Below are 16506 nucleotides of genomic sequence, written 5' to 3' on the forward strand. Positions count from 1 at the left end.
AGAGGAGGTAGTACATTTAGGAAAGAGGCCACTCCACCACACCACACCTTATAGGTGGATGTCGCATTGTAGCAACTGTGGCAGTTTGCCTCTTGCATTCTTCAGCCTATTCCAAGCATAGGAATTGCCTGACCCTCCAACCAAGATACATTCAGGAGTGTGCCCTCCTCCACGGGCAGAGTCCTTTAACAAGGACAACAGAAATATAAAGCCAACTAAATCCTCAGCCCCAGTGAGGTTAACCATCCTTCTGAACCTGCTGGCCACCCTTCTCCCTCACGGTCAAGCCTCAGCTATAATGCAGTTGTCCTCACATCTGTCCATAGTCTCACTCCACCCACACAATCTAGAGCTGACACAGTTCTCCACCTCTTCCCCATGGCTTACCTCAGGCACATACTTCTTATTTCTCTACTCTTCCAGCCTTCTATCAGGCCCCTTCCCAGAGAGAGGGAACACCATGTATTCTCTCATAGGCACCAACTTCGTGGGTACTCTGGGGCTGGAGCACCCATGGGGAAAAATGCACCCACCGGCAGCCCCCTTATCAGCTTCCCACCCCAAGTGCCTCCTACCCACCGGTGGGCCCCATGGATCAGAGCCTCCCCCTCCTTCCCGCACCTCCCACCCGGCACAAACAGCTGTTTTGCGATGTGTAGGAGGCTGGGAGAGAGCACGGAAGGGGAGGAGTGAGGACACAGCACGCTTGGGGGAGGGGGGAGGGCAGGAAGGGAGCAGAACTGAGCAGGAAAAGGCAGGGCAGGGGTGGAGAGGAACTGGGTGTGAAGAGGCAGAGCAGGGGTTGGGCCTAGGGGAAAGGGTGCAGTGGGGGCGGGGCCTGGGTCAGAGCTGGGGGTCGAGCACTCCCTGGCACTTTGGAAAGTTGGCGCCTGTGTCTCCTGTTCCAAATGACTCTCTCTCCTCATTTTAAGTCCTTCTCCTTCACCTAACCACTCTCTATCCAGGTGCAATCAGTAAGGTGACTAGCACTCTCAAGCTCCATTAACTTCTTCACTGCCTTTGGAGGGTTTCTACCCCATAATTATATTTCCCCACCCCCTTTAACTCAGTGGTTAGTACACTTAGCCAGGATGTGAGAGACCTACATTCAAATCCCACCTCTGCCTGATGTAGAGAACAAATTATAGAACTTGTCTTCCACCTCTCAAGTGACTGCCTGAGCAACTGGGCAATGGGATATTACTACTTAGGGCTCTCTCAATCTTTCCTGTGGAACATTTTAGGACACACCACTCATTTTAGCATTTTCTTTTGGCTAGTTTAAGCAGCTCCCTGATCACCTTGCTGGCTTTTTGTGGATCCCATTCTTATGTGCCTAACTTCTCTCATGCAGCTTGGATACTTAATTTAGGGCTGCGGATTCCACTAGGCAGCGGGGCATCTAAATATTAGTTATTGCAATGCTTAGTTTATATCCCCTTTGTGCAGCTAACCCAGTGTTTTAGAATATCAGAAATGAAAACAAACACTACCATGCACTCATAAATTTAAAACGCAAATGTAAACTTAAATTTAAAACTTAAATTTAAAATTCCATTAATTGTGTCCTATATTTTTTTCATCCAGCCTTGCTAGTTACCTCTCTCTGTGTGAAGATGATCTCTCTTTCCTTTACTAACAAGCCTGTTCCTCCTATCAGATTCATTCAGTACCCAGACAGTATTCAGCATTAAAGTTAATCACCATGGTTACCACTGTAAAATCAGTACCATTGGACTATGTGGCACCACTGAATGAATTTGAGGAAAAGAAAAGTCCAGCTGAAGTGCTTAATTTGTAATTAAAGAGGTACCAGAGCTCAAGCAATTTATTTTTGTTACTTTTATAACTGACATGGCAAGCCCAGAGGTCCTGGGGCTATAAAATGCCAAGCCTAGAGGTGCAGGGACTCAGCACTGTCTAATTGCAAAATAATTTTTTCACAACCATCATGGTATCCGACAAAAACAAAACAAACAGAAAAGTAGATTTCAGTTTTCATGTACAAAATTGCATTATATAAAAATTTTCCCGTATACAGCAACTGTCAGAACTGTATTGTTGTGTGTGCCTTTTCACCATTAGCAATTGTTTCCCTAAAGCAGTATGTTTTCGTGCTATCCTGAAGAGAAATCAAAGAACACTTTTTAATTAGTGCTCATAAATATCCTTATAAAGGGAAGCAATGCTCTGGGATTACCTAAACTAATTTTGCTTTAATTGTGTACTTATTAGCTTAGACTCATTTCTTTCCCCTCATTCTGTGTTCATATCATAATCATAGTCCCAAAATGGAAACCCATTGCCCTGATCCATAGACTCATTCCGTTAAATGCTTGCGCTTGTTAGAAAACTGAATTCCCTCTGTACTAGGAAAAGAAATTAAAATAAATGCCGTGAAATCACTTAACTCTATTGCATTTAATTAGATAACAACAGACCTCATTAGTGAATTCAGATATTACTCATCACTGTTTCAAAAACAGCATTAGTGATTATTTTCTTAATAACCAAAAAGTAAAGTAAGTAGATGCTGCACACACATCCCTACCTCTGCTGTTTCTATTTATGTATTTACTTGAGTCCCCCTATGTTTCCTTTCATAAACCAAAGTTAAAAAAAAAAGCCACAGTAAACCAAGCAGGAAAATGGACTTTTCCCTCTTTTCAACATAATAACATTTGGAATTTTTTAAAATCAATGTTTGTTCTCAAAAATATGGTGCTTCGTTGGTGCTTTGATGCAAAATATATCATGCATAAGATCCAAGCAGACTAGAAAACATAATCCCAACTATATATATATAAAATGATGGGGTCTAAATTAGCTGTTACCATGCAAGAAAGAGATCTTGGAGTCATTGTGGATAGTTCTCTGAAATCATTCACTCAATCTGCAGTGGCAAGCAAAAAAGCGAATAGAATGCTGGGAATAATTAAGAAAGGGATAGACAATAGAACAGAAAATATCATGTTGCCGCTATATAAACCTATGGTACATCCACATCTTGTATACTGTGTGCAGATCTGGTCGCCCCATTTCAAAAACATATATATTGTAATTGGAAAAGGCTCAGAAAAGGGCAAAAAATGATTAGGAGTATGGAATGGCTTCCACATAGACTCATAGACTCATAGACTCATAGGTCAGAAGGGACCAATCTGATCATCTAGTCTGACCCCCTGCACAAGGCAGGCCACAGAACCCCACCCATCCAATTTTATACAACTCCTATCCCAGGACCGAGTTATTGAAATCCTCAAAAATGGTTTGAAGACCTCAAGCTGCAGAGACACCACCACCAAGCGACCCGTGCCCCACGCTGCAGGGGAAGGCGAAAAACCTCCAGGGCACCTGCCAATCCGCCCTGGAGGAAAATTCCTTCCCGACCCCAAATATGGCGATCAGCTAAACCCTGAGCATGTGGGCAAGAGTCACCAGCCAGCACCCAAGAAGGAGTTCTCCGCAGCAACTCAGTACCCATCGCATGCAACATCTCCCCGCAGACCACTGAGCAGACCTGTCTGGTGGTAATTCAAGATCAATTGCCCAAATTAACGATCCTATCATAACATCCCCTCCATATACTTATCAAGCTTTGTCTTAAAGCCAGGAAAGTCTTTTGCCCCTACTACTTCCCTCGGAAGGCTATTCCAGAACTTCACTCCCCTAATGGTCAGAAACCTTCGTCTAATTTCAAGTCTAAACTTCCTAATATCCAGTTTATACCCATTCGTCCTCGTGGCTACATTAGTACTAAGCTTAAATAATTCCTCTCCCTCCCTAACGTTAACCCCCTTGATATATTTATATAGTGCGAGCATATCCCCCCTCAGCCTTCTTTTGGCCAGGCTAAACAAGCCAAGCTCTTTGAGTCTCCTTTCATAAGGCAGTTTTTCCATTCCTCGGATCATCCTCGTAGCCCATCTCTGAACCTGTTCCAGTTTGAATTCATCCTTCTTGAACATGGGACACCAGAACTGCACACAGTATTCCAGATGGGGTCTCACCAACGCCGTATACAACGGTACTAACACCTCCTTATCCTTGCAGGAAATACCCCGCCTGATGCATCCCAAAATCGCATTTGCTTTTTTAACAGCCGTATCACATTGGCGACTCATAGTCATCCTGCTATCAACCAGTACCCCAAGGTCCTTCTCCTCCTCCGTCGCTTCCAACTGATGCGCCCCCAACGTATATCCAAAATTCTTATTATTAATTCCTAAATGCATGACCTTGCACTTTTCACTGTTGTATTTCATCCTATTCCTATTACTCCAGTTTACAAGGTGGTTCAGATCTTCTTGAATAGTATCCCTGTCCTTCTCCGTGTTAGCAATACCCCCAGCTTCGTGTCATCCGCGAACTTTATTAGCACATTCCCGCTCTTTGTGCCAAGGTCAGTAATAAAAAGGTTAAATAAGATCGGTCCCAAAACCGATCCTTGAGGGACTCCACTGGTGACCTCCTTCCAGTCCGACAGTTCACCTTTCAATACGACCCTCTGGAGTCTCCCCTTTAACCAGTTCCTTATCCACCTTACAACTTTCATATTCACTCCCAGCTTTTCCAATTTAACTAACAGCTCCCCGTGCGGAACCGTGTCGAACGCCTTACTGAAATCTAGGTAAATTATATCTACCGCATTTCCTTTATCTAAGTAATCCGTCACCTTCTCAAAGAAGGAGATCAGATTGGTTTGGCACGATCTACCTTTAGTAAATCCGTGTTGCAATTCGTCCCAATTACCATTGACCTCTATGTCCTTAACTACTTTCTCCCTTAAAATTTTTTCCAAGACCTTACATACTACAGACGTCAAGCTAACAGGCCTATAATTACCCGGATCACTCTTTTTCCCTTTCTTAAAAATAGGAACTACATTAGCAATCCTCCAGTCATACGGCACAACACCCGAGATTATCGATTGCTTAAAAATTCTCGCTAACGGGCTCGCAATTTCACGCGCCAGTTCCTTTAATATCCTCGGGTGGAGATTATCCGGGCCCTCCGACTTCGACCCATCAAGGTGTTCAAGTACGGCCTCTACCTCAGTTGCAGTAATATCCACTTCCATATCCACATTCCCGTTTATCATCCCTCCATCATCGCAAGGTTCCTCACTAGTCTTATTAAAAACCGAGGCAAAGTACTTGTTTAGATGCTGGGCCATGCCTAGGTTATCCTTAACCTCCATTCCATCCTCAGTGTATAGCGGCCCCACTTCTTCTTTCTTTGTTTTCTTCTTATTTATGTGGCTGTAGAACCTTTTACTATTGGTTTTGATTCCCTTCGCAAGTTCCAGTTCAATGCGGCTTTTAGCCTTCCTCACTTTATCCCTACATGTTCTGACCTCAGCAAGGTAGCTTTCTTTACTGATCCTGCCTTCCTTCCACTCCCTGTAAGCTTTCTGCTTTTGTCTAATCCCCTCTCTGAGTTGCTTGCTCATCCAGTTTGGCCTGCAACTCCTGCCCATGGTTCTTTTCCCCTTTCTCGGGATGCAGGCTTCCGACAGTCTCCGCAGCTGTGACTTAAAGTAATTCCAGGCCTCCTCCACATTTAAATCCACTAATTCCTCCGTCCAATCCACTTCCCTAACTAATTTCCTTAACTCTTTAAAATTAGCCCTCGAGAAGTCAAAAACCCTAATCGCAGATCTACATTTGTTTATCCTTCCATCTAGTTTGAACTGAATCAGCTCATGATCACTCGAACCAAGGTTGTCCCCTACCACCATTTCTTCTACGAGGTCCTCACTGCTCACCAACACCAAGTCTAAAATGGCATCCCCTCTCGTAGGTGCTTCAACTACTTGATGAAGAAATCCATCCGCTATCACATCCAGAAAAATCTGACCCCTATTGTTCGTGCAAGTACTCGTCCTCCAGTCTATATCTGGGAAGTTGAAGTCCCCCATAATCACACAATTCCCCTTTGTGTTTACTTCATTAAAGACATTAAAGAGGTCTCTATCCATATCCCAATCCGATCCCGGCGGTCTGTAGCACACCCCAAGCACTATCTCAGGGGAAGCTCTAGTTGCTTTTTTACCCAGCGTGATTTTTGCCCAGACGGACTCCGTCTTATCCATTCCATCACATCTTATTTCGCTACATTTAATTTCATCATTGATGTACAAGGCTACTCCCCCACCTTTGCCTTTCTTCCTGTCTTTTCTGAACAGCACATAGCCTTCAATACCCGTGCTCCAGTCATGAGTACTATTCCACCAGGTTTCGGTAATCCCTATAATATCCGGCTTCACTTCCTGCACGAGTAACTCCAGTTCCTCCATCTTGTTACCTAGGCTCCTGGCATTAGTGTACAGACCTTTTAATTTTCGGCGTTTGGCGTCAGTGACATTCTTTCCCCCGTCGTGCACAAACTGTCTGCCACCAGCATCACCCGTTACTCTGGTTTCTACTCCACTATTCCTCCTTGGATCAAATCTTGGGGCCGCAAGGGTATCCCCGCTCACTTTGTTTACTTCCCTCTCCAGGTTATGTTCTGGCGTGGAGATCTCCCGAACATTTCCCAACCATCTCCCCCAACTTTCTAGTTTAAAGCCCTCTTGATGAGGTCGGCGAGCCTCCATCCTAGAATCCTATTTCCCTCCTTGCTGAGATGAAGTCCATCCTGAGCAAACAGTCGTCTATCCGTAAATGCGTCCCAGTGACCGTACATCCCAAAGCCCTTCTTGTAACACCACTCCCTGAGCCATCTGTTGATCGCCATAATCTTGTCCCTCCTTCGTCGCCCCGCTCTAGGAACCGGCAGAATCCCACTGAAGATCACCTGAGCCTCGATGTCTTTAAGCCTCTTCCCCAGTCTGAAATAGTCCTCCTTGATACAGTCCAGTGAGTAACTAGCTGTATCGTTCGTTCCCACATGAAGGATAATCAACGGATTTTTTCCCGCTCCCGCTAAGATCGTATTCAGGCTCAAGTCCACATCCTGTATCTTAGCCCCCGGCAGACAGCACACTCTTCTGTTCTCCCGATCCGGTCTAGTTACAGGCCTGTCTACTCTTCTCAGTAGAGAGTCTCCAATCACGTAGACTTGCCTTTTCCTGGTGACAATGCGATTCTCCGGTCTATCCCCCACAGCAGCTGGCCGTGATTCCTCCTGATTTGTATTCGACCTCACAATCGTCCTAGGGCTCGTACTTGATGTTGCCTCCACTGACTGCTCCCCTCCATCTGCAGGACTAGCTGCTTGCCTCTTCTTCCTTGCCGTTACTCCTTCAGCAGCCGGCTGTGCTCCATCTTCATTTCCCAACTCAGCAAACCTGTTCCTGAGTTCTATTTGTCCATCGCTGGCCCGTCTTATCCTCTGTCTGGTTCTCCTAGTGACATGCTTCCACCGTCCACTTTCCTCACCCAGCAGTCCCTCCTCAGAGTCCTTAGGTCCTGCTTTTGTCCGCTCGCCTGAGCTTGTCCCCTGTGCCTCATCATGTCTGTGTTCCATCATCTGCTCAAACCCCCTTCTAAACTCAGCCAGAGTTTCCACTTGCATCTCCAGTCCCCTTACCTTTTCCTCCAGCAGCTCTATCAGACGACACTTCATGCAGATGAAACTCCTTTCAGGTACTCCCTCTAGGACCATGTACATGCCGCAGCTGCCGCACCCAGTCATCCTCAGTGTGTCTGCACCTGCTGCCTCTGCCTCCATCATAGCGCTGCAACTCTGTGCCTGGCAATCCACAGCTCACACCGCACTGCAGGCCACCGACCAGGGCAGGGCTGCCTCTTCCCTGGTCTGCCTTCCCGGTTCCTCTGCCTTGGTCTCCCCTGCAACCTCCCCCTGGACACTCCCACTGAAACTCCCCTGTTAGCCGCTCTGTTCGCCGCCTCCTGTGCCGCTGCAGCTGACTGTGCCGCTGCCTGAGTGCCTGGCTCCTTATATAGGACCCCTAATCAGGTAAGCCCCGCCCCCAACTCAGGGCTCAGCCTCGCTCTCAGCACACAGCCCCTAGCAGCCTGCACACACACTCACTCACACACAAACACCACAAACTACAAAAACCACAAAAACCTGCTCCTCCAACAGCACTCCCACTGAAACTCCCCTGTTAGCCGCTCTGTTCGCCGCCTCCTGTGCCGCTGCAGCTGACTGGGCCGGGCCAGTTTGTTTACCTGCTACGTCTGCAGGTCCGGCCGATCGCAGCTCCCACTGGCCGCGGTTTGCTGCTACAGACCAATGGGAGCTGCTGGAAGCGGCGGCCAGTATGTCCCTTGGCCCATGTCGCTTCCAGCAGCTCCCATTGGCCTGGAGTGGTGAACCTGGGGACATGGCAGGTAAACAAACCGGCCCAGCCTGACAGGGGCTTTCCCTAAACAAGTGGCATCCCAAGTTTGGGAAACACTGTTCTTATGTAATGTGGAATGCAACTATTTATGTTGTCATATTTTCCTTAACCCTTAGAATCACATCTAATTATGAATGGACAACACGTCACGTTGGATCATTTGGAGTATTTGGTGAAAAGCTGAATAAAGGAGCTTCTTAAAGGCACGAAAGTCAACAATCATTAGTAGGCAGCTGGAGAGTAGCTCGGGAGGACAAACATTCAAAATTTCAAAATTATGGAATGCAAAGTTCCAAATGTTCTGATTTTATTTCAGAAATGGCATTTATTTAACATATTTAATAAAAATGAAACATTTTGACACTCCATTTTATAGATCCATAGATTCTGAGACTAGAAGGGATGATTGTGATCACCTACCTTGACCTCCTGCAGAACACAGGTGTAGCAGGGTACTGCAGGGCCCCTCTTGGATCCTGACCCTACTGTGCTGACAAAGTCACTCGGCCACTCTGGAGTTCAGTAACCACTGGTGCTTTGTATTTACAGGTTGTGCTCCCACCACCTTTTCAACATACACAGCTTCGGGTTTAGTGTCTGCCCCCAGGAGGGAAGAGCTACCACTCCCTTCTCCTGGCCTCCCTCCTCACAGGCAGGGCCAGCTCCAGCGTTTCTGCTGCCCCAAGCGGTCGGGGGTGGGGGGAAAGCCATGACCGGCAGCACTTTGGTGGCAGCTCCACTGCGCTACTTCATTCTTTGGTGGCAATTTGGCAGCAGGTCCTTCTCCCTGAGAGGGACTGAGAGACCCGCCACTGAATTGCCACTGAAAAGCCGGTTGTGCTACCCCTTTCTGTTTTCTGCCCCAAGTACTTGCTTGCTGCGCTCGTGCCTTGAGCCGGCCCTGCTCACAGGCTTTATATAGCCCCAGGCTAATTGGGTGGGAAGCTGTCTCCCATTAACCAATTAGGCACAAGTTTTCTCTAGCCAGCTCCAATTTATTTCCGATAATGGGAGCTGGTGTGATGGATGGCTGAGTCAGCATTTCTTGCCCAGCACCCTGTCACAACATGTCATAGGACTTCCCTGAATTAATTCTTGCTTGAACTACGGCCCATCTTTTAGAAAAACATTCAATCTTGACTTTAAAATAGTCAGCGATGGAGAATCCACCACAACACTTAGTAAGTTGTTCCAACAGTTAATTACCCTCACTGTCAAAAACTGCTTGTGAATTTGTCCAGCTTCAGCTCCCAGTCATGGGAGCTTCTTACCTTTTGTCTGCTAGACTGAAGAACGCATTATCAAATTTTTATTCCCCAGTTAATATTTACAGACTGATCAAACCACCCCTTAACCTTCTCTTTGTTAAACGGAATATATTGATCTCCTTGAGTATATCACTACATGGCATGTTTTCAAATTCTTTAATCATCCTTATGGATCTTCTCTGAACCCTCTCCAGTTTACCAACATCCTTTCTTGAAGTGTAAACACATAACTGGCCAAAGTATTCAAGCAGCGGTTGCTCCAATGCCAAATACACAGCTTGTTTCAGTATTAAACTGCATCTGCCTTAGCTTCCACAGTGGTCCATGGGAGTTGGATTCAGGTGCCTCTGTGGGCCAGGCTCCATAAGTCAGACAATGTATCCCATGAAGCACCTTGATCATAGGACTCCCGTGATGCACAAGCCTGGTTCAGACGGGAGATAACAGTGCCTCATGGACAATACAGTCCACCCAGGGAGCCCTTCCTATACAGGAGAATGAAGGCAGGAAGCACCAAAGCTATTACTCCCATGAAGCACTGTGTCAGTTCAGGGGGATATGGGATAATATTTATCACCCATTTTTAACTTAAATTTTACTGAAATGTTTGTTACTTTTAAAATAACTTTACAGAAGATACGGATGCTGCATAAGGAACAATTAGAACAGACAAATTTCACCTACAGAAAGAAAGATGCACTTCCTATTGCACCTTGCATTCTCTCTTTTGTCTTGAAAATTTATACCAGTTACAGAAAGAAGGGCAATCAACACTGAGGACCCATGTGAGAAAAATATTTAATAATCCTCATTGAAGTGGTAATTTAAAATAAAGCATAAATGAATAAATAGGCAAAACAATCCCACTTATCCAAAGGAATAAGGTAGAAAAAAACATAGCGAACATCTGACAAAGCCTTTTTAGCATTATTTAAACATTGTTTGAGTTTACAAGATACTACAATAAAACAATCAATCTGCTGAAAACTCCTCTAGCGCTAAAGGCTAGCACAAGAAGCAACCCTCTTTCTCCAGATTGATTTCTCACCAGTGTGCCTGCAGCACAGAGCTAATGTTAAACAATGAATTTATAAGGAGCTTTTGTTATGTACTCTATTAGTGTAACCAACAAATACCCTCTACAAACCACTTGTAATCAGTTTTTTGAAGAGTTCAAAGAACTGACTCTGAAAAATCAAATTTGAGTTCAGTCAAAACACAATTCTAATTTTTATTATTATATTTTGTATCCTTAATTTCTACAAGACCCCAAACAAGAGAGCCCCAATTCAATTTATTTTCTTCATTGAGCTAAAAAACGGTCTTGTTTAATAATAGTCTAATAATAATAATAGCCTGATGCTGGTCTAACAATTTGTTTCTTCTGGAAGTCTAAACATAAGTTGGACCACCATAAAATGTGAACTACAGAAAAGTATACTCAGCATTTTTCAAGTGCTCTCTAATACTGTCAGAGGATTTCCTCTTCTTAACCAATGCAGCAGTCTATCTGAGAATCTTCAAAGAAGCTGTCACACCCATTCATTGCTCAGCTCCCAAGATTTTATTAGAGATAAGACAATAATGAGCAGGAAATAATTTGTTCCTTCAATTTGACCTACAGACTTCTTAAAAAGTAGAGATAAAATTGACTCAAATTACTAAAGTAGGAGACAATTCTGTCATACAGAACTCAGTTCTTTAACTAACTAGCCACCGCTTCTGATATTTTAAAATTGTAAAACTTTTGCTACACTCAATTTTATAATATATATCTATATCTATATCATCTGTCATCTTTATTTTATGATAAACCTTTCAATGATAGCCTGGCTATGACCTCTGGCGCAACATCCCCCTCCATTTCTTTTACAATATTTATAAAGTGTATTAAATTATATACTGAGATGCTTGGGCATGAAAGGCCTGATCCAGCAACTACAGATCTCAGCAGACCACCACCCACTGCAATCAATAGGCATTAGATCAAGCCAGAAATTATTTCTTTGGGTGATCACTTAAGAGACCTTGCAGAATATAAGTTCCATGACCTAGCAACATTCCCCTCAGTGTTGTAGTTTTTCAAGTAAAAAAAAAAATATATTTTTTAAAATGCCTAATGGAGAATTAAGATTAGCAAATCATGATCATGAAGAAAGCCATGCAAAAGACAGTGGTCTTTTCTTATGCAATTTTGAAATGATAATTTTAAATGTAAAGACAACCTACTGATATTGTAGAATAAACACAAATCTATTTAGCAAATGCAAGTCATCAGCTGGCTTGGCAATCTAGTAGTTTGAACAAAGTGCTACAATGTAGAGGGTCTATGGGTATGTCTACACTGCTGTTAGACACCTACAGCTGACCCATGCCAGCTGACTCTGGCTCATGGGGCTAAGGATAAGGGGCTGTTTAATTGCGCTGTAGACAGTTGGGCTCGGGCTGGAGCTCAGGCTCTAGGACCCTGTTAACGGGGAGGATCCCAGAGCTTGGGCTGCAGTCAGAGCCCAAATGTCTACAGTGCAATTAAACAGCCACTTAGCCCGAGCCCCACAAGCCACAGTCAGCTGGCAGCCGCAAGAGCCTAATTCCAGTGAAGACATTCCCCAAGAGACGTGAGGCCCTTTTCTGTTCTCACATTGTAAAGGTGATTCAGCAAAAGTAAGGATTTATTGCTCTCCAGAAGATACCTTCTTATGAAGAGCACTGATGAGCTCTGGAATGACTTGTGCCCAGGCCTCTTCCATTGAAGACAAGATTCCATTTATTAATAGGCCTTCAGTGGGCAGGGGGCAGGACAAGTGTATGAAACAGGGAGATATTCTGCAGGTTTCAGAGATGCTGAAGGACCTTGACAGACCAAAGAGCTATCATTATATAAAGTAAATTAACTTGGGAGCTTAGGTATTTAGTCTCTAAGTGAAATTTTATTGCCCTTCAATATGACAAAGGAATCAAATTCCAAATCTGAAAATGTATTTAGGAAGACAGAATAGTGTGGCAAATATACAGTAGACATACCCATGCTCCTGATGTGGGAAAGAGCCTTCTGATTTTAAGGTGTGCCCTATAACCCCTGTTTATAAATAAACTTCCTCTTGATTCAGTAAAGTATATTTAGACAGGGCTGTGCTATCAAGTACACCTCTACCCCGATATAACGCAACCCGATATAACATGAATTTGGATATAACACGGTAAAGCAGAGCTCCAGGGGGGGCGGGGCTGTGCGCTCCTGCAGATCAAAGCAAGTTCAATATAACACGGTTTCACCTATAACGCGGTAAGAATTTTGGCTCCCAAGGACAGCGTTATACTGGGGTAGAGTTGTACTGAGCTTCAGCAAGAAGTTCCTAGTTGCTGCACATCCTCTGTAGCACTGCAGTGTTCCATTTCCTGTTGACTCAAACACAGAGACGGAACCAGTTGCAGAGACAGAGAGAATACAGACAGGTTAGCTTATAGCTGCCTTAGTTCTCTGTTTGTGTCATAAGTTATTTCTTGTTAAATAAATTAATTAATCTAAAACTTGTCATTACTGAAATATCTGCAAGTCATTCAGGGCAATCTATGCTGACTGATCAGCAAGTGATTTGTACTCCGCTCCCTCAGCCTGGGAGTGATCGCTAACCATGTGAGCAATCAAGAGGAGAACACAAGCCACAATCGCTCATTTAGAGAAAGAGAAGGATGGACATGGAAACATAGAGGCCATTGCCAGGAGGCTTCTAATCCTCAGGACAACTGGAAACCAATTAATCTCTTTTATAAATATTGTTGATAGATTTTTTTTTTTGCATTTTTTTAGGTTTGTTTCTGTGTGAATTTGATGGCAAATAATGAAGAGTGTTAAAGGCCTTGTGGTACTGGTGTGTGACTTTTTAATAGAAAATAATTGGACAATGGCAAGTTATCCAAGTACTGAATTCCAGATAAATACCAGATAGGATTATTTTCAAGATACAATTTTTTTCTTCTGAGATGTTAGTCTTCTAAAATGACATGTGGTGAGAGTCGACATTTGCAGGAGGAGGAAAACCCCAAACTTCCCATTTTTATATTAATCAGCTTCAGAGCAAATCCCCCCTCTTATTAAAATCCAAATATTGACATAAATGATGTTCTGATATGATGACATAAAGCTTAAATTTCATATAGAAAAATTCTAAAGTCTCACCAAAAAAAAAAACAAGAAAAAAAAAGAAAAGAACCACTGACTAGGGTTGCCAACTTTCCAATTTCTGGAAATTGGACAACCCTGTTCTGCTGCCTTCTCCTGAAGCCCTGGCTCCACCCCTGCTCAATTCCCTCCCCCAAGGTCCCATCCTCTGCTCACTCCTCTCCCCCTACACCCTGCACCCAGCCTGGGAACCATCGCACTCTCCCCACTCCACCAGTTACCTGCGGGGGGAGGAGGGGGGGACACAGTTTCTCTCTTCCCACTGCACCTGCCCTCCTGGCATGATCAGCCCCTGTCCTTGGCCAACGCAGCCTCCCACAGCCAGGTTCTCTGTCAGGTTCTCACGCTGACCCAGAGAGGAGCAGACAGTGGGATAAATGCGTGGTCCCACCTCTTCCACTCCTGGGCACATTTCTGGCTCAATCAGTCTCTGACCCTGGCAGCCAGGCCTGGGTGGGGAGTGGAAGGGTAGGAACATCTATTTCTCCCGCTGACCACTCCACTGTGGGTCAGTGTGAGAGCCTAGCTGTCCAGTCAGCATGGTGACTGCCTGTGAGAGATAGAGCCTGGCTGTGGAGGCAGCGACGCCAGTGAGAGAAAGACAGAGCCCTTCTCCCGGCCCCAGCAGGCCAATCTGGGGTGGCGCTTGCCCCTGCATGTCCCACCTACGTGTCATCCCTGCTCCTGCAACCGGACTTTTGGTGTCTGGTCAGTGTTTCTGACTGGACACTGTTAGGTGCCATTTTCGACCGGACTTTCCAGTAAAAAACTGGACACCTGGCAACCCTACTACTGACACTGAAAGCCACCTGAGTAGAGGGATGCTGCACAGCCTCTCCCCTGGCTGTTATTTCAGTTTATAAGCTAGAACAGCAGCCCTCTGCATCAATTAAACAGGGTGTTGGAGCTACTGGATCTGAGTAAATGCAGATGTGAACCTTCCCCTAGCTTGCCCTGACCATAGTTAGGCTCTCCATACCAGCCTATCTGGGGCCATTACTTTCCATGGCATGTAGGGCATGCGGAAGCACTGCCATGTAGCCACCTGCCTATGCTTCACCCAGCACAGCCCCTGTGTGGGGATAAGTGATGCAAAGGGCTTTGCACTGACGCTCTGCACAATGGGTGAACTTCACTCTTAGAGGATACTGTAATCAAAGGAAACACAGGTAAATAGATACTTATATATTCATTTTTATAGGAATCTTTCCCTCAGATTGCAAAAAAATATTTTTGTAGCAATCACAGAAGGCTAGCAATCACAGAAGTGTGCTTTTTTCGACAAGCACAGTTCTGCATTGCAGGTGTAAATTATTTCTCTCAATAGAAGCATGGGCTCCAATTATTGAACTCCCTATACTGGATACTATTTAAACAGCTGGCCCCAACTATTTAAACACAACCACAACCCTACTGCTGATTTATGATTCACTATGGTGTTACTGAACTAATGAGCCATAAAGGGCCTACTTTTTATGAGAAGATAATCAAGGCCACAAATTTATCACTGTACTCTTTTATCTGTCATTATGGGACATAATGTTGAATTGGCACTTGGATGATAAGGATCAGCTTTGTTTTCTTTGCCAGCATTAAAATGTTTCCCAAGCTAATAGATTTTTGTTTCAGTTTTGACACCTATCACTATTGATTCTAGCCTTGACAAAGAAACTAACGATTTTGTATGACACTTTCACAGTCATCTTGGAAACTGTTAATGTCAAATACCTTTAAGAATCATTTGTTGTAAACTGTGCCAGTTCAGACTGTAAACATGTTCCATGTTCAAACTTTGCAGAAGTTGGGGAAAGAAAAAAGCCTTTTCCTGCACTGTGACTTGTGTAGTTAGCAGCTTATCATGTATTTTGCTGTGTCTGGAATAAGGATAGAATGACACATGCTGTGACAAGCCATAAACATACCAAAATCACAAAAGCTTTTCTTGCAGTGTTTTCTAAAGGTTGAGTTGGTTATTTATTGTAGGCAGTTCTGCTGTGACAAAAATTTCACTCAGATCCAAATAAGAGACAAAAGAATCCAGAGAAATCTCTATTCATGTCAACCTCAATAAAATCATAGAATCATAGAATATCAGGGTTGGAAGGGACCTCAGGAGGTCATCTAGTCCAACCCCCTGCTCAAAGCAGGACCAATCCCCAACTAAATCATCCCAGCCAGGGCTTTGTCAAGCCTGACCTTAAAAACCTCAAAGGAAGGAGATTCCACCACCTCCCTAGGTAACCCAATCCAGTGCTTCACCTCCATCCTAGTGAACAACCTTTTCCTAATATCCAACCTAAACCTCCCCCACTGCAACTTGAGACCATTACTCCTTGTTCTGTCCTCTGGTACCACTGAGAACAGTCTAGATCCATCCTCTTTGGAACCCCCTTTCAGGAAGTTGAAAGCAGCTATCAAATCCCCCCTTATTCTTCTCTGCTGAAGACTAAATCCCACTTCCCTCAGCCTCTGCAAGTAATCCTGCCAATCTTGGGCAAGTAGCCCACCCTCCAGAACTCCTGGCCCAAATGCAAGTACTTGCTGAATGAAAAGGTTTTATGATTGACTGGAGAATTCTGCAAGGAACTGGGAAAAATTAGAGAAGCTTTTGAATTAAAATTTATTTATAAAACTTTACACATTAGTTTAGCCCCTGAGCAAGGGCGGCTCTAGGCATTTTGCCATCCCAAGCATGGCAGGCAGGTTGCCTTTGGCAGCTTGCCTGCGGAAGGTCCACTGGTCCC

At 44.5% G+C, this 16506-nt stretch overlaps 1 protein-coding gene across 8 annotated transcripts in view; it reads right to left on the reverse strand.

The window, feature by feature from the left end:
* GPC5 (glypican 5) overlaps positions 1-16506 on the reverse strand; it is a 1108951-nt gene that overhangs the window by 572927 nt on the left and 519518 nt on the right. For 2 of the 8 annotated variants that reach the window (XM_050949001.1, XM_050948980.1), the window contains one exon: positions 15577-15636. The exons of the other annotated variants lie outside the window; for them this stretch is intronic. In XM_050949001.1, the coding sequence (XP_050804958.1) occupies positions 15619-15636 (18 nt within the window). In that variant the 3' untranslated portion in view covers positions 15577-15618. Of the gene's footprint in view, positions 1-15576; positions 15637-16506 lie in introns of those variants that run through there. 8 annotated transcript variants of the gene reach the window in all.

Source organism: Gopherus flavomarginatus, chromosome 1 (assembly GCF_025201925.1).
Source record: "Gopherus flavomarginatus isolate rGopFla2 chromosome 1, rGopFla2.mat.asm, whole genome shotgun sequence".
Lineage (NCBI taxonomy): Eukaryota > Metazoa > Chordata > Testudines > Testudinidae > Gopherus > Gopherus flavomarginatus.